General features: G+C 48.7%; 1 protein-coding gene across 3 annotated transcripts; it reads left to right on the forward strand.

Annotated features, from left to right (window-relative positions):
• Positions 1-4,868: 4,868 nt before the first annotated feature.
• Positions 4,869-18,268, forward strand: LOC146010196 (uncharacterized). 3 transcript variants are annotated; one of them, XM_083151203.1, is made up of 3 exons: positions 4,870-5,664; positions 6,267-6,484; positions 15,421-18,268. In XM_083151203.1, exon 3 carries the CDS (start codon positions 15,499-15,501, stop codon positions 16,747-16,749), a length of 1,251 nt encoding a protein of 416 aa, XP_083007329.1. In that variant the 5' UTR covers positions 4,870-5,664; positions 6,267-6,484; positions 15,421-15,498; the 3' UTR covers positions 16,750-18,268. The 3 variants fall into 3 exon arrangements, with proteins under 3 accessions (XP_083007331.1, XP_083007329.1, XP_083007332.1); XM_083151205.1 differs by lacking the exon at positions 6,267-6,484 and having other exon boundaries at positions 4,869-5,664; XM_083151206.1 differs by lacking the exons at positions 4,870-5,664; positions 6,267-6,484 and adding an exon at positions 6,494-6,858.
• The last annotated feature ends 93 nt before the right edge of the window (positions 18,269-18,361 follow it).

The raw sequence follows: 18,361 nt of genomic DNA on the forward strand, positions 1-18,361 counted from the left end.
TGAGGTGATGGGGGTGAGGCAAAGAGGGTGAGGTGATGGGGTGAGATGAAGGGTGGTTAGGTGACAGGGGTTGAGGCAAGAGGATGTGAGGTGATGGGGTGAGACAAAGGTGGTGAGGTGACGGGGTGAGGCAAGAGGGTGTGAGGTGATAGGGTGAGGAGAGAGGGGGTGAGCAAGAGGGTGAGGTGATGGGGTGAGATGAAGGGTGGTTAGGTGGTGGTGTGAGGTGATGGGGTGAGACAAAGGTGGTGAGGTGACGGGGTGAGGCAAGAGGGTGTGAGGTGATAGGGTGAGGAGAGGGGGTGAGCAAGAGGGTGAGGTGATGGGGTGAGATGAAAGGTGGTGAGGCAAGAGGGTGTGAGGTGATAGGGTGAGGAGAGGGGGTGAGCAAGAGGGTGAGACAAAAGGTGGTGAGGTGATGGGGGTGAGACAAGACGGTGTGAGGTGACTGTGAAGAGAGAGTGTGGGTGAGGTGATGGGGTAGACGAAAGATGTCGAGGGGACAGGGTGAGGAGAGAGGGGGTAAGGTGACTGGGTGAGCAGACAGGGGGTGATGTGATGGGGGGGGGGGTTAGACAAGAGGGTGAGGTGATGGGGTGAGGCAAAAGATGGTGAGGTTACAGGGGGAGGGAGGTGACGGGGAGGAGAGAGGGGGGTGAGGTGACTGGGTGAGCTGATGGGGGGGCCAGGGGGAGTGAGGTCACGGGGAAACAAGATGACAGGGGCTGAAGTGATGCAGGGGTGAGAGGGCTGGAGATGATGGGATGTGGGGAGGTGATGAGGGGCGAGGTGACGAGGGATAGAGGGGGTGAGGTGACGGGCGAGAGGGGGTGAGATGACTGGAGTGAGAGACGGCAAGATGGAAGGATGCGAGGAAATGGGTAGTGCCTTGAGAAAAAAAGAAGCTTGAATTTGATCCAGTATATAGCAGAGATCCACTCATACATACACAATGGATGGATCGGCACGCGCGTCTCAGTTTCCCGTCGGTGGGGGGACGGGAACCCTGTCCGTCTCCGCTTCAGGTAGACGGACAGGGTTTAGGGGGGGGGGGGGGTGCGGCAAGGAGGCGGGGACCCGGGGGAGCCCTGTTGTAAGGAGACGCGCACGCATCTCGTGCGCGTGCGTCCCCTTACGGTGGCTGGCAGGGATGGCGGATGGCGAATCTTCCGCCATCCCCTGCAAAGCTGGGACCCGCTCCATCTGTATACACTGCATGTCTTGCATTGTCCCCAATCTCCTCTAAAAGTACACACACACACACACACACACATTCATGTATGTGTATCTTCAATCACAACAGAAGTGGGATACAAATTACACACACACCAAAACAACAACAAAAAAGGCAGCTTCACCTACGCTCAGAAGGGTGATCTCACCTGGTTACAGCCATGATCCCCCATGTACCGGCTCCCAGTAGAAGGTGGGGGCACAGTCGGATCAGTAGTAGGGTCAGGGGTAGCGCTGTTAGCGGTATAGCTGCCCTGCGGCAGCGTGCTGCTGTCACTATAGCAGTGCACACACTCTGCAGGTGAGAGGCTCCCGCATCACACACTAGCACATCCCCGCCGGAGCCGCTGCTGCTGTCAGAGAGGAGGACGGAGCCGCGAGCCGCCATCACCACTCCGCAAAGGACCATGGGAGGAGCTGCGTATGGCCGCAGCAGCCCTCCCATGGCCATTTTGGATTAGGGCATAATGCTGCAGCCGCGCTGACTGCTGGGATCGCGGCTGTGCGGCCCGTGGCCCACCTGGGGGGGGGGGAGCGGCCTGATTCAATGTGTTATGGAAAAGGAAAAGGCCCGGTTTCCCGCCAGGGCCAATCCACCCTGGCTCTGTGTATGGGCACCTTATTCCAAAACCTAAGTGCCAAGATTGACATCCTTGTACCTGGACTGAGCCAAAATTCACATCATGCTACCCAGATTGAGCCAAAATTCACATCATGTCACCCATAGGTTGCGGTTCCGACAGTCGGGATCCCGAAGTTATTTACCCAACGTTGGGATCCTGACTGTCAAAACTCCGACAGACAGGTGCCCGACGGCCACCCGCTATTCTCCATCGTGAGGGTCCCGCAAGGGGCTTTGTTACACTCACCATGCTGTCTGAGTCCGGGCAGTCGGGATCCCGACGTCAGGCTAATGACTGTCAGGATCCCGACTGTCTGTACCGTATACTACACCCCACCCGGATTGAGGTCAAATATATGTTATGCTACATGAATTGGGGGGGATGCAAGGACCAGGTGGGGACACAAGGAACGGGGAAGATGCAGGGACCGGGGGATGGCGACACAGGGACAGGGGGACGCAGGGATCGGGATTGGGGGGACGCAGGGACAGGGTAGGATGCAGGGTCCGGGGGGATACAGGGACAAGGACTGTGGGAGGTTGCATGGACAGAGACTTACGAGGGGTCCAGCAGTGAGGCCTGGTAGATCTCCAGCGTCGATGCCTGACCGGTCTCCACGGCGGGGAGGATGAGAGCCGGGTGCACCCTCCTTGCATGCCTGTGTGCGCCCCGGGAGGGAGCTCCAGTGGCAGTAGTACTGTAAGCTGGGCCCTCTCCATGTTTGCCCCCAGTGGGGGGAGCTCCAGCGGTGGAAGTACTATGAGCAAGGCGCACCTCAACGTGTCGCCCGGCAGGAGGACTTCGGCGGCACCCCAGAGCATCATAGAGCAGGCTCGCCCTCTCCCTGCTTGCTGCTGCTGCTGCACAGCGCTGCGCTGCCAATATTTTAATTTAAAAAAAAATCTTCCGGGTTCCTAAAAGAAGTGCCGGTATGCCATACCGCTGCATACCGGCCCACTTCGACCACTGGGAAGATATATTGTGATCCCTCCAGGATCAAAGGAGGGCAGGGCACCTGGAGGAAGCGGACACTTTTAGGAGGTCATTCTGGTTGACTCGCAAAACTGCAAAATTCGTAGCTTTGTGAGTCAACCAAACACTGTAGGAACGCCCGCTGTACACTCCGCGAATGTCCACGCACACAAAAGGATGTGCACCTATAATCGAACTACAAGTGGATGTGTAACTTCAACAAAAGACCTGCTGTTATCCGGTAAATAGACTGTTTTTAAATGCTATGCTCAATGCCCCGGCACTTTAAAAGAAATAAAAAAACTGCAAAACATTGTTTTGCTGGAGGGAAACCATCTGGTTCTCCCCCTATCAATGGCAAAAGTATTCGACATAGGCCACAAAACATCGATGGTTTCAATTCATCGACGGTCGGTGGCCATCCCTACCCTGTCGCTCATTTGCTGGTAAAAGCATAAGATGAGCAGCGGGAGGATGCTGGAGCGCGCATCAGTGTCCACTGCTCATCGCTGCCCCGTACACACACTGGGCGGCTTTTGAGCTGAAACCCGCTGAAACAACAAAACTGATCTGCTTGCAGCTCAAAATCTCCCAGTGTGTATAGGCATTTAGGTGCATGTGTCAGCTGGGGGCTTCCTGTTGCTCATAGGCGCAGATTCTTTGGGTGCTCAAGCACCCACGGAAGTTCATGAGCACCCACTGGCTGCCCCCTGAGTCCTTCTGGTACTACTACTGCAGCACTGCTAAATTTGATCAATGAAATCATACCTGCCGTAGGGATGGCCATCGACCATCGATGATTCAAAATCATCGATGGTTCATGGCCGATGTCGAATACTTTTGCCATCGATGGGGAGAACCAGATGGTTTCCCTCCATCGATGGAACAGCAAAACGATGGTTTGCTGGGGGGGGGGTGTTTTGGGGCAAAGTGCCGGAACACAGAGCATAGCTCCGTCACCCGCAAAGCCCCGCCCCAGTGTTTTGATTGGCCCACAGGCCAACCAATCAAACACAATAGCTGACCATCGATATGTAAAAATATCAATGGTCAGCCATTGCATAGTTTAGCACTATCGATGGCCAGTTGCAGAATTGCGCACTTTTACGCATCCTCTGTCGAGCTCACCCGCCGGGTGCTATCCCCAACCTCCCCCTCCCCCTCCCCTCCACGCGCGATAACACAGCGCGTCCGGCAACCTGTTGTAGCAGTGCGAGAAGGAGGCAGCTAACCCGGTCCCCAACAAACGGAGGCTAGTAGCCTGGCAGGAGCAGGACCAGGACCCCCCAGCATCTGAGTTTGCATCCCAGCAGCCAGGTCCCACTTCACATGGTCCCATACCCCGGCCAATAGACAGAGGTGAGTGTCATGGGGCCAGGGCCGGTGCAAGGCACCGGAGCGCCCCAGGCGAGTCGGGTGGGGGCGCCCCGGTGCCGAGGGGAGGGAGGGAGGGTGGTACCTGTGTAAAAAAATTGCTGTCCCTGCAGTGCTGGGGCGGTCAGGGGTGTCCGTGCCGTAGGGGTACCTGCGGCGCCCTCATGTGTATAAAGCTGGCTGCGGCCGGCGGGGTCCCTGTAGTGAATAGCAAATAACTAGCGCTTCCCTCGCCGCCGCGCGCATAGCGCTAGTTATTTGCTATTCACTACAGGGACCCCACCGGCCGCAGCCAGCTTTATACACATGACGGCGCCACAGGTACCCCTACGGCACGGACACTCCTCACCTCCCCAGCACTGCAGGGACGCTGGGGCAGCAATTTTTTTACACAGTTCGCTGGGGGTGAGGGGCGAACTGCCGCCCTCCAGGTGCCGGGGCACCCCTTCCCTGCCAGGCACCCTCCAGTTCTCCTGAGCCCCTATGGCAAATGAGTTACTATGATTGGATAGTGCCCTGTACTCACAGAACTGTGTGGCTGTTGCATTTTGTTTGTCTGATTTGCATATTTGGTTCTATTGATTCTTAGAGCGTTCGAATGAAGAATCTCCCCAAACTTCTTTTTCTTTTTGTGTTTCTCCTTTTTTTGCTACTAAGTATCTGCTCCCGCCCCAGCCAGAATCTGTTCCGCTACTCACTCCCTTCCATATCCTCCTCTCCCCCAATATACATTCTCCTCTCCCTCTCTCTCTTTCCAGCTTCCACTCCTCTATTCCAAGTGCTCGCCCTGTACCTTGCTTTCCCCCTCCATCCCACCCCCTTCTATGGTCTTTCTACATTCACACTCTTGTATGTCTCAGCCCCCCTGGTATTGCAGCTTGGCAGCCGTAAAACTCCTATGCAGTCATATCTTTTGTATCTGGGCTGGGAAGGGGGATCCTGCTCGCCCATCTGGATGACATTACCTGCTGATGACCCAATTCCTGGTTTCCTCTAGCTTTAGGTGCAACTGCAGTTAGAGAATGGATACTAAGCAACAGGCTGGGTACAAACTGGAGGACTCTGAGACCCAGGATCACTGCTGCTGCCTGGAAAGTGATGGAAGTCAGAAAGTGCTAGGATTGGCTGACAAGCACCATGTGATATCAGATGCTAGAGGAGCTACAGGAAGTCATGTGAGGTACAGTGTGCTGCAGATAGCTCAGAGGAGTCTGGGTACAGAACAGAGTGCTGAAGTTGGGAGCAGTGCTTGACCTGACCTCATGCTGACAGAAGGTCAGGGACAGAGAAGCATGGAGTCCCCATTTTGGTCCAGCAGACCTCCGGCGGCTGATTGTGGCAACGCGGTGGCGCCCACACTAGTGCGCAGGGAGGAAAGAGTCTGAGAGCAGCCTGTGAGCATCTGACAGAAACCGGCGAGTGATAGTGACTGGCAGGAGCCAGTGACAGCAGCTGAGGACAGGTATTTGGGTGAACCCCTAATCACGTGGCACACGGGCATAAGCCCTGTACACAGACAGAGGCCCACTGACATTCCTCCATCACCCCTAGCAGTAAAGGGACATTACAACACTTGCCTGCTTAAGGTCTGAGATGCAAGTCTGAAAGATATATATACCAGGGTTGCCGACCCTCCCGTAATATACCGTTTAAGAGATGCGGTGTGAAAGGGGTTTTACCTGGCAGACCCGTTTTTGGAAATGTTTTCAAATACAGGGTCAAAGCCAGTTTTGCGGTCTGAAAGCAGCATTAAAGGGCTGTGAATTGTTATGCAAGTAACTGAAACTAAATCTGATTATCATGGAGAATTATAGTGAATGGTTCTAAGTGTATCAAATGTACTGCATGTTTCTTTGTTAAGCTGCATTGTAGGAATCACTCTGGCCTAAAGTATTGTGTTTGCTGATACTAGGTTTAGATCAGTGCTCATAAGGAATATAGATTTTTCTTATATCTTTCTTAATGACACAGTGATACAGCTGTAGTCTTATAGAGTCACTGCACTGTGCCTGAAGTTACTTAAGGTAGTAAACATATCTTCTTCTTCCATATTTCCTTATACAGTCTTTCAGCTGAGGGCACACTATTCCAGTACCCATATTATGTACAGGAAGCCATCACACGTCCTGGCACTCAGCCATTGGCCCATATATTATTACCAGATGTTCTCTGTGTAGTCACAGACAAGAGAAGCTGCATTCCTGTACAGACGCCTTGTAGAGAAGCAAGCAACCAACCGGCTGAGGAATGTATTAGGGTGAGCGTACTGCAAGGGGAACTCTGTAAGTACCATTTCTGTATAATGCTTGTCCCTTGTGGGTTCTACTACAGATCCTGGTGCAGCCTGCGTCCGGTGTATCATCTGTAGGAAAGGGTTCCGTATCTGTGGGAGCACTGCGACAAATGTATAGGATGTGACCTTTATTAAGGCAATTATAAGTGGGGAAAATGTCCTAATAAGTGTAATGCTTCGTTATAGTTCATCCAACGATGTTATAGAACAAATAGAATGCAGGCGCTGTATTACAACCAGGTTTGTATTGTATCATACAGATAACTTGGTTCCCAGCTGCAGTGATTAATATGCGCTCGTGTACGTACACCACCTTGGATTCACCAAACAGGGAGATCCTGAAAACCTACACACCAGTAAAAGGTTACATTATCACTGTGCTTGTATGCTGATATGGCCGACGTGACCATAACACACAATTATTTATAAGATAAATGTATAACATGACATTTATTTATCATGATAATATATACTGTATAATGGCGCGCCTGGTAGTTACACAGGAGTCCAAACACATTTATATCAAAAACAAAAACCTCCCAATGTTATCTGAGGTTCATTACGTCTGTTCAGCGTGATGGTAATAATTACAGCGGATGACTTAATGCCATTGATCCGGATTGTAAGCTTGCAGCAGGGCCCTCTAACCCCCAAGTCTGTCTTTTGTTACCCAGTTTGTTTTATCACTGTCTATGATTGTAAAGCGCAACGGAATCTGCTGCGCTATATAAGAAACTGTAACGTCATCTGCTGCGCTATATAAGACGCTGTTACGGAATCTGCTGCGCTATATAAGATGCTGTAAATAAATAAATAAAATATTTTAGGCAAATCATTTAGGGCCTTATTCTGATCGGTGCGGCCCGATCAGAATATGCGGCCAGGACCGTGCAGGCGAATCCCCGCCTTCCATACGGATCGCCACCTCCGTCCGTACGCGGATATGTGGCGGTCCGCATGAAAGTGGACGGGGATACGCCTCCTCCGTCTTGGGAGCAGCCCCTGCATTCAATGGTCGCCGAACATCGAATGCAGGGCCGCACGCTCCACCAGGTCCCGCCACCCAAGACCACACGGACACTTGTCCGTGTGAAATCATGTATGGGGGCGGGCAGCTGACATCCGGCGATGTCAGATGCCCGCCCCCTACACACGCGTCACGGCTTCATTACCATGCATACGCCCCGCGTTTGCATGGGAACGCCCATGAAACTCGGGGCGTATGCATAGGGTAATGAGGCTAAGTAGCCCCTCACGCCCCTCTACGCCCACTGTGCGGCGTGTAAAGAATACGTGCGGCGAAATCGCCTGCACATGCGCAGAGTGACCTCTGCACATGCGCAGACGATAACCATCGGTGGGACGACTGCATGCGGAGAAATCCGCACCGATCAGAATAAGGCCCTTAGTGTGTGTCTAAAGGTGCGTACACACGGGGGCGATTTTTGATAATGTTGTGGGCAATGTGGTCGCTGAGCGACCATATTGCCCGCGATGGGAGTGTGCACCGGCGATATATCGCCGGGTGCGTGCTCCCGTTTTTCCCCCGTAGTGATCGCTGGTCGCAGGAACATGCTCCTGCGACCAGCTGATTTCCACTGCCAGGCTCCCCCGGCTGGTCGCTGATGCAAACGGGATACTGAGCGGTAGATCGTTTAGCGATAGATCGCTCAGTGATATATAGCCCCGTGTGTACACCGCTTAAGAGTATTTGGCACACAGCTGTAATATGGGTCGAAAGGTCGTCACAAAGTTCGACGCGGAAAAGGAGACATAAAAAGGTCAACATGAGGTCACTTTCTTTGTCTATGTCAACTTACGTTTACATGGACACTATTATATATTCTCTCTATGGGCAGTATTCAATGAGAAAAATTTGCCGTGTTTTATGGCGAGTTTGTGCTATTTTCGCCTTGGACGGAGCATTTTGCTCTCCAAAAGTGAACCACCCTATTCAATGTGATATTTTCGCCGTCTTTCTAAGTGATTTTCGCCGTGTCTCTCCGTGTAGCAATTCGCCATCTTTTCATGGAGAACTGGAATGTGAACTTTTAAACTAAAAGGTTTTTTTTTTTAATTTTGGTGTAAAAAAAATCAGGATTTTTTTTCTGTGAAGCGGCATGCTATTTTTATTCATGTGCTTATAGCACATGAATATATATTTAATTTAAAAAAAATATTGTTTTAATTTTTTTTTTTTTTTACATAGAGCTGCCAGCAGGGGGCCGGAGCTCTCATTAGATATTCATATATTCACTGCACCCGATCATTACATATGCACGATCGGGTGCAGTGAATACTGGGTCCCCCGCTGGCTATAGGGGGGGGGGGGGGGCAGCTTGTGCTGCCTAGGTCCCAGGGAGCCCTCCTCCCCTCCACATATGTTCTGGGGCAGCCAGGGAGACTTTAATCTCCCTGGCTGCCACCGTCCCCCGGCTCCCTGCCAACTCCCTGCCGCCATGCACGGAGAATTTTTCTCATTGAATACTGCCCTATGTCCACGTATGAAAACCACCTATTTTTTTTTTTTTAAATGGGAAAAACTCACATCGACCGTTTTCATGTTGACATACCCACTTATTGCATGTGCCGACCATATTGACCGAAGGTATGTGTACCTTTTTTATGTGTCAAACTATGGCCCCTGGACCAATAATGGTTGACCTACTGAGTGTCGACCTTTTTTTTTTGTCCGTCAACCGCATCCCCAGTTATCTTACCCTCCAATCGGCATCAAAGGTAAGGGGAATACCACTAACAGACTTCAGCTCTGGACAGGGGTGGCCTTGGGTGGGGCTCCTTTATTGGAGGCTCCCCACTCCCCCAGGAACCCAGCCAGGGCTGACCAGCCACCGACTGATGCTTTGGCTGCGGGCCCTTATATAAAAAGTGTCTGTTGGCGCCATAGTTACCTCCCCTCCTGCATTCTGCAGGAGACTCCCTGACATAGCAGCAATCTCTCTCTCTCCCTCATTAGTCTAGCAATCTCCCTCATGTCACCTAGCCCACAATACACTGTTACATCATAGTTGTCTACCCTCCTGCATTCTGCAGGAGACTCCATGAAATAGCAGCAATCTCCCTCTCTCCCTCATTAGTCTAGCAATCTCCCTCACGTCACCTAGCCCACAATACACTGTTACATCATAGTTGTCTACCCTCCTGCATTCTGCAGGAGACTCCCTGACATAGCAGCAATCTCTCTCTCTCCCTCATTAGTCTAGCAATCTCCCTCATGTCACCTAGCCCACATTACACTGTTACATCATAGTTACCTCCCCTCCTGCATTCTGCAGGAGACTCCCTGAAATAGCAGCAATCTCCATCTCTCCCTCATTACTCTAGCAATCACCCCCATGTCACCTAGCCCACATTACACTGTTACATCATAGTTACCTCCCCTCCTGCATTCTGCAAGAGACTCCCTGAAATAGCAGCAATCTCACTCTCTCCCTCATTAGTCTAGCAATTTCCCTCATGTCACCTAGCCCACATTACACTGTTACATCATAGTTACCTTCCCTCCTACATTCTGCAAGAGACTCCCTGAAATAGCAGCAATCTCACTCTCTCCCTCATTAGTCTAGCAATCTCCCTCATGTCACCTAGCCCACATTACACTGTTACATCATAGTTACCTCCCCTCCTGCATTCTGCAGGAGACTCCCTGACATAGCAGCAATCTCCCTCTCTCCCTCATTAGTCTAGCAATCACCCCCATGTCACCTAGCCCACATTACACTGTTACATCATAGTTACCTCCCCCTCTGCATTCTGCAGGAGACTCCCTGAAATAGCAGCAATCTCACTCTCTCCCTCATTAGTCTAGCAATTTCCCTCATGTCACCTAGCCCACATTACACTGTTACATCATAGTTGCCTACCTTCCTGCATGAGACTTCCTAATATAGCAGCAATCTCCCTCTCTCCCTCATTAGTCTAGTAATCTCCCTCATGTCACCTAGCCCACATTACACTGTTACATCATAGTTACCTCCCCTCCTGCATTCTGCAAGAGACTCCCTGAAATAGCAGCAATCTCACTCTCTCCCTCATTAGTCTAGCAATTTCCCTCATGTCACCTAGCCCACATTACACTGTTGCATCATAGTTGCCTACCTTCCTGCATGAGACTTCCTAATATAGCAGCAATCTCCCTCTCTCCCTCATTAGTTTAGCAATCTCCCACACGTCACCTAGCCCACATTACACTATTACAGTACATCATAGTTACCTACCCTCCTGCATTCTGCAGGAGACTCCCTGAAATAGCAGCAATCTCCCTCTCTCCTTCATTAGTCTAGCAATCTTCCTCACGTCACCTAGCCCACATTACACTGTTACATCATAGTTACCTCCCCTCGTGCATTCTGCAGGAGACTCCCTGAAATAGCAGCAATCTTCCTCTCCCTCATTAGTCTAGTAATCTCCCTCACGTCACCTAGCCCACATTACACTGTTACAGTACATCATAGTTACCTACCCTCCTGCATTCTGCAGGAGACTCCCTGAAATAGCAGCAATCTCCCTCCTTCATTAGTCTAGCAATCTTCCTCACGTCACCTAGCCCACATTACACTGTTACAGTACATCATAGTTACCTACCCTCCTGCATTCTGCAGGAGACTCCCTAAAATAACAGCAATTTCCCTCTCTCCCTCATTAGTCTAGCAATCACCCTCATGTCACCTAGCCCACATTATACTGTTACATCATAGTTACCTCGCCTCCTGCATTCTGCAGGAGACTCCCTGAAATAGCAGCAATCTTCCTCTCTCCTTCATTAGTCTAGCAATCCCCCTTATGTCACCTAGCCCTCATTACACTGTTACATCATAGTTACCTACCCTCCTGCATTCTGCAGGAGACTCCCTGAAATAGCAGCAATCTCCCTCTCCTTCATTAGTCTAGCAATCTCCCTCATGTCACCTAGCCCACATTACACTGTTACATCATAGTTACCTCCCCTCCTGCATTCTGCAGGAGACTCCCTGACATAGCAGCAATCTCCCTCCTTCATTAGTCTAGCAATCTCCCTCATGTCACCTAGCCCACATTACACTGTTACATCATAGTTGCCTACCCTCCTGCATTCTGCAGGAGACTCCCTGAAATAGCAGCAATCTCCCTCATGTCACCTAGCCCACATTACACTGATACACTCTGCTGGAGACTCCCTGAAATAGCAGCAATCTCCCTCTCTCCCTCATAGCAATCTCCCTCTCTCCCTCATTAGTCTAGCAATCCCCCTTATGTCACCTAGCCCACATTACACTGTTACATCATAATTTCCTAACCACCTGCATTCTGCAGAAGACTCCCTGATATAGCAGCAATCTCCCTCTCTTGCTCATTAGTCTAGCAATCTCCCTCACAGCACCTAGCCCACATTACACTGTTACATCATAGTTACCTCCCCTCCTGCATTCTGCAGGAGACTCCCTGACATAGCAGCAATCTCCCTCTCTCCCTCATTAGTCTAGCAATCTCCCTCATGTCACCTAGCCCACATTACACTGTTACATCATAGTTACCTCCCCTCCTGCATTCTGCAGGAGACTCCCTACAATAGCAGCAATCTCCCTCTCTCCCTTATTAGTCTAGCAATCTCCCTCATTTCACCTAGCCCACATTACACTGATACATGATAGTTGCCTACCCTCCTGCATTCTGCAGGAGACTCCCTGATGTAGCAGCAATCTCTCTCTCTCCCTCATTAGTCTAGCAATTTCCCTCATGTCACCTAGCCCACAATACACTGTTACATCATAGTTGTCTACCCTCCTGCATTCTGCAGGAGACTCCATGAAATAGCAGCAATCTCTCTCTCTCCCTCATTAGTCTAGCAATCTCCCTCATGTCACCTAGCCCACGTTACACTGTTACATCATAGTTACCTCCCCTCCTGCATTCTGCAGGAGACTCCCTACAATAGCAGCAATCTCCCTCTCTCCCTTATTAGTCTAGCAATCTCCCTCATTTCACCTAGCCCACATTACACTGATACATGATAGTTACCTCCCCTCCTGCATTCTGCAGGCGACTCCCTGAAATAGCAGCAATCTCCCTATCTCCCTCATTAGTCTAGCAATCTCCCTCATGTCACCTAGCCCACATTACACTGTTACAAGTTTTGGGAAAAACAGGAATAAGAGATAGATACATTTACATTGAATCATCAGCACCACGTCCCAGCACTTTACCAAGTATAGTAACTCTTGTGAACTGTTTTGGGGCTCATCTACTTTTGGAAATAAGTTAAGGAAATATAACAGAAGCAGGGTAAAAATAATTATAGGGTCTCTAATGCTCAGACCACATAAGCTATGTCTGGTTGCCTCAGAGACCAAAGCAGAAGTCTGCAACCAGTGGTTGGTTTTATTTAAGTGAAAAAAGTAAAAAAAAAACACACATACTGTACCAAGTGATGCAATAAGTCCAGAAAAAATCTCCAACGTTTCAGTCCAAACACTAGGACCTTTGTCAAGGAGTAAGTCATCTAAGTTGCGGACATCCAAAAGTAGTCAAGGGGAGTCACCGAAGTCGAGGTCCAACTGCTGCACCAGCAAACAGTGACCTGCCGGCTTGCCGCCGGGTCCCGGGTTTGTATACCCTTAGAAAATAGCCAATCAAGTTAAAGGACCTCCCAGTACTGCGCACCGTGTGCAGAGGTGTCCGGCGTAACAATGTCCTGGAAGTTCCGGTCCATGGACCGCATGCTTTCATCCGACTTCCTGTCGGTGACACGCAAGCAGTAACCACAGTTACCGTTTGCACGGGAGTGAGTGTGTCGGCTATCAGCACCATTGGTGCTGTAGTGGAAGACTGGTCCGTTATAGAAGTAATAATGGATACAGCAAATCGGCATGTAAACCCGTGCTCTTACTTATATTTAAGTGCCTCAATGAGCTAAAGCAAATAGTGAAGGAAAAATGTGCAAAGGAGAGGTGGCAGTGCCAGGTATTGGCGCATGTGCAGAACCAAGTAGTGGGCACTTAGGAATAAAACGGGTTTTATACTGGTGGTAATGGCGATAAATAGCGATTACAGTATCGTGTCTATTTATACATGGCGAATGCTGATCCACAAGTTGAATATAAGGCGATTTTAGGAGAAAACGACAAGCGGGTAATACCGGGACTGGGTACTACACAACAAGTGAAAAAAATGTGATTAGAGGGAAAAAAAAATGAAGGGAAACATGAAAACATCTGGAACGATACTCAAACATCAATGGTCAAAAGATTGAAAAAATCTGAAGAAAATGTAAAAATGAAAGTTCCAGATTAGGACGATTTATAGAGTCCAAAGGAAGATCAGAAAAAGGGGAGGAAAAAGGCAGAAAAAATTGGAAAAATGGGGGGAATGGACGAAAAGATATAGTTATATCCCAGCGTGTACCGAGAGTCTGAGATGGTTTATCTAAAAAAAATAGATAAAGGGTTATGTTTATTCAATCCTCTTGGGGATAGGGTGTCCAATCGATATATCCATCTGCTCTCACATTTCCTTAATTCCAGGGCCCGGTCACCTCCTCTGGGAGATGGGGGAATCCAATCGATCAAGCGACATCTCAGGGTAGCAGTTCGGTGTCCTGCTTGAAGGAAATGGCGAAGCCACCAGCTTCATCAGGGTCCTGATGAAGCTAGTGGCGACACGCGCGTTGACCAGACACACTTAGTGTGTGAAATATCCCCATGTCCCCTTCCCCCATGAAATGTATTTTGATTGATGTATAGGGCGTTACAGTATCCACTCACAGAGGGCGCATCTGATAGGAGCTGTGGGGTCAGAACCTGACCACGGTCTCCCAAGACTCAGATGTGATTACAGCATGCCAGTGCAAATACAGCACCCGGCCGGTGCATCCCTCTGTTAGGCGCAGTGTCAAGTGACGGAGCGCGACGCAGGTCTGCGAGTTGGAGAATCACAGCCTCACCACTGACTGTGATCTCCCCACAGACACCGACGCACTACCAGCACAGCCAGGAACAGTGGCATACGTACAAGTCACTTTCCCTGCGGAGAGGAACTAAACAAACGGCGGAGAACACTAACAGCCGATTTGTGTTCCCAATATCAGATCTAACGGGTACACTTTAGATGTGAAATACGGCACGTGTACTACCAGTCGGCCCCGTAGTCTGTTATTATTTAAGACTGTGCTACACACTGCGCAATATCTGTGCAGATACTAGGCGGCAACCCTTTTTTGATGTTTAAAAGGACCTAACAGACATATTTACTTTGCTGTCCTAATTTATCTGCACAGTCCTTGGGAACAATCTGTGTTATAAACTAATATTAAACAAAAGTAACTTAATTAAGTGAAAATTGTAACAGATTTGTTCATTTCATGAGTGGGTACACACTGTAAGATATACAGCAACACGCACCTAATCTAGCAATTACACTGGGAACAGGACATTGGGGTTCAATTTGAGAGGATCTATATCCCCTCTTTTAAAAACACTTTGTTTCTTCCACTTTGCCTCCTTGGCAATTGTTTTTATATGTCGCAAATCTTAAAATAAACAATTAAAGGTTACATTTTATTAATTTTTCTTGTCCTAACAGTGCGTCACGCACATAATCTTTCTTCTCTTCCCTTGTTATTGCTCAAATAACTGTTGAAGTGACAGCACACCCCACATAATAAAGTCTATGAATATTGATTGAAACAAGGGGTTACCTTATAAAAACTGCCAGTGCGATTGTTCACCGCCCCCCTCTTTTAGATTCCCTTCTATCCTAGTCAGATACAAACCAGACAGCCATCTTTGTTCTTATTTGCAGCATACTTTTACATCAAAACACATTTAATTTATATTTATTTAACCCTAACTGTCACATAAAAGATGCCATTTTGTATCCATATGACAAATCGTATTTAAGCATTTATTCTTTTGTAATATCTCCCAACAGGAACATAATCACACGGATCCTCCTCTGGTGTATTCTGTGGGAGATCGCAGCGGGCAGGATTATCAGGAGTGTGGCAGAATGTCTAAGAAACGTGGCAACGCCAGAAAACCCATCCCGGGTGACCATAACGAGGGCATCACCGAAACAGCGGGCGTGCAGGACCCACAGGAGGCCACGTCTGTGACTCCTAACAATGAAGGGTCAGCTCAAAAGGTTCAAAAGCAAGCCTGCACTACTGAGCCTGCGTACAGCCCTGAGTCTGAGGAGAGCTCCCAGGCTGGCTCCGGCCTGGAGGACAATAAGTCTGAGCAGAAAGGGAAGGGTGAGCACTCCTGTCCGGAATGTGGAAAACATTTCCGTTGTTCATACCACCTACTGATACACCAGAGAGTGCACACGGGGGAGAGACCGTTTACATGCAAAGAATGTGGGAAATGTTTTGCGCAGAAGCAGCAACTCAAGTCACATCACCTTACACACACCGGGGAGAAGCCGCATCCGTGCTCAGAGTGCGGGAAAAGTTTTCCATTTAAATGGGTACTTACAGCCCACATGAGAACGCACACGGGAGAGAAACCGTATAAATGTCCTGAATGTGGTAAAGGTTTCAACACCAGCACAAAGCGTCGTATACATGAAGCTTCCCACACCGGCGCAAATCCCTTTCCATGCTCTGAGTGTGGTAAAGGTTTCCCTATGAAATACCAGCTGAGAAACCACCAGATGGTCCACACTGGAGAGAAGAACTTTGAGTGTCCCGAATGTGGAAAACGTTTCTCTTCTAGTTCACATCTCAACAGCCATAAGCGGACCCACACGGGGGAGAAGCCATGTAAGTGCTCTGAGTGCGGCAAAGCCTTTGCATGCAGAGCCAATCTTCGTCTCCACCAGAAATCCCACACGGGAGAAAAACCGTTTGCCTGCAGCGAATGTTCAATGCGTTTTCCTGCCAAAGTTCATCTCGCCAGGCACCTAAAAGTCCACACAGGGCAGAAATCCAATACATGCCCCAAGTGCGGTGACTATTTCCAGAACGTGTCTGACCTCGTCCAGCACAGGAGGAGCCATGATAAGACATTTGCCTGTACTGAGTGCGGCAAACATTTTAAGCATAAATGTTTTCTAAAGAGACATCAGAAAATACACACTGGAGAGAAGCCATTTGTGTGTACAGAGTGTGGTAAAGGTTTCACACAGAAAGTAGGCCTCGTTTCACACGAGAAGAGGGTTCACATTGGCGGAATAAAACCGTTTGAGTGTCAGGAATGTGGGAAATGTTTTTACGCAAAAGCTGAGCTGAAGAATCACGAGAGAGTCCACACAGGATAGAGACCTTTTCCCTGTCCGGAATGTGGCACAAGTTTCAAAGACGTGGCAAAGCTGGTGATTCACCTGAGGCGTCACACGGGAGAGAAGCCGTTCTCATGCTCCGAGTGCGGAAAACGTTTCTGTGCCCGCGGGGATCTTTCCACTCACATTAAAATGCACACCGGGGAGAAGCCATTTGTGTGCTCGGAGTGCGGGAAAGCATTTATTAAAAACAACAAGCTTGTTCTACATCAGATGTCTCACACAGGAGAGAGACCGTTCCCCTGTTCCGACTGTGGCAAATCCTTCAACCATAGAACAAATCTTGGCAGGCATCAGAAAACTCACACACGGGAGTGAAGCCATTTTGCATCTCCAAGATGTGAGAAGCGGTTTATAATGAATTCCGAGCTTGTTAAACATAAGATCATGGGGCTCATTTGTTGTGGCTGATAAATTAAAGGCACAATTAAGGTAATTGAAAACGTCCAAATTCATACATACTTGCTGATGCTGGCAGTGACTGAGTGTTCCACAGCATGGCCCTCACTTGCAATGTCCTCGGTCACCTTGCATGTACCGGTGATGGAGGATTTCACTTACATGTAGGAGCGCACCTCATCTGCAAAAAAGTGCCCAATGACTTGACGATATGAACATTGTGTAGTTCTAACCTGGGGAAATCGGGGAAAATCATCCATATTATCTATCATCTAGTGTGTACCCAGCTTAAGTCATTGGGGGGGGGGGGGGGGGGGGATATTCTCCCTACACCTCTCACTGCGAGTCTGCTCTGACTGCTTCAATGCAAGTTTGTAGTTGGATTGCAAAATTGATTTTGAGTGATCAGGAGTGATGAAAATATAGTTTCACTGTTTGAGTTGTAAGTTTTTGCATTAGATACAGATTACTTATACAGCTTTGATACATATACTTAGGCTGAGACAGTAGTTAATCATTTTATAAGTCAGGTTGTATGTTATTTTTATTTGAGAAACCAGACGAGAACTTTTAGTCCTTGGTTCTTAATCCTGGGGAAACATTGTTCACCTTGTGGTTTAATCTATATAATCTATATTATACATTGTATTTAGATGTTATTTTGAAAATCGAGTGCCCCCTTATGATACTGTCAGTGTTAGATAGTCTCATTGCCTGGAAGATAACACTGGCTGCAGAAATGCTAAAAAGATCTAAAGATGTGAAAATAACTCCGCCTCTTGACCATGAGGGCGGGGCTCCTGAGTTTTCTGATGTGATTGCTGTATTGGACATCTGCTGATCAATTAATACATTTATGTTTCTATATTATAGTTATTTGTTTTAGTTCTTTTTCTTTAGAGGGGGTGGGGGGGTCCACTCATTTTGGCGAGCCATCCAGGAGAAGCGTGTGATGCCCTAGAAAAGTGCTTTATTTGGGGTAAAATGTTTTAAAGGTTATACAGTAAGGAAAAGGGAGCAAGTTTTCCATCTTTTGTATTTTCTGTTTTCCATATGTGTATTTTATTTATTGGCTATTAAAATGATCATGCAAAGATCATCCAATTTCCTATGATTATTTTTTAAAAATCCATCAGCGCTGCACTTTAGTTTTTTCTAAGTTGTCCATCTTGGCTGTCTAGATCTGGCTCGT

The sequence above is a fragment of the Crinia signifera genome, chromosome 6, assembly GCF_055691185.1.
Source record: "Crinia signifera chromosome 6, ASM5569118v1, whole genome shotgun sequence".
NCBI lineage: Eukaryota > Metazoa > Chordata > Amphibia > Anura > Myobatrachidae > Crinia > Crinia signifera.

What these genes read in the sequence shown, in the direction of transcription:
- LOC146010196 (XM_083151205.1), top strand. Translation starts at nt 15,499, where the DNA reads ATGTCTAAGAAACGTGGCAACGCCAGAAAACCCATCCCGGGTGACCAT.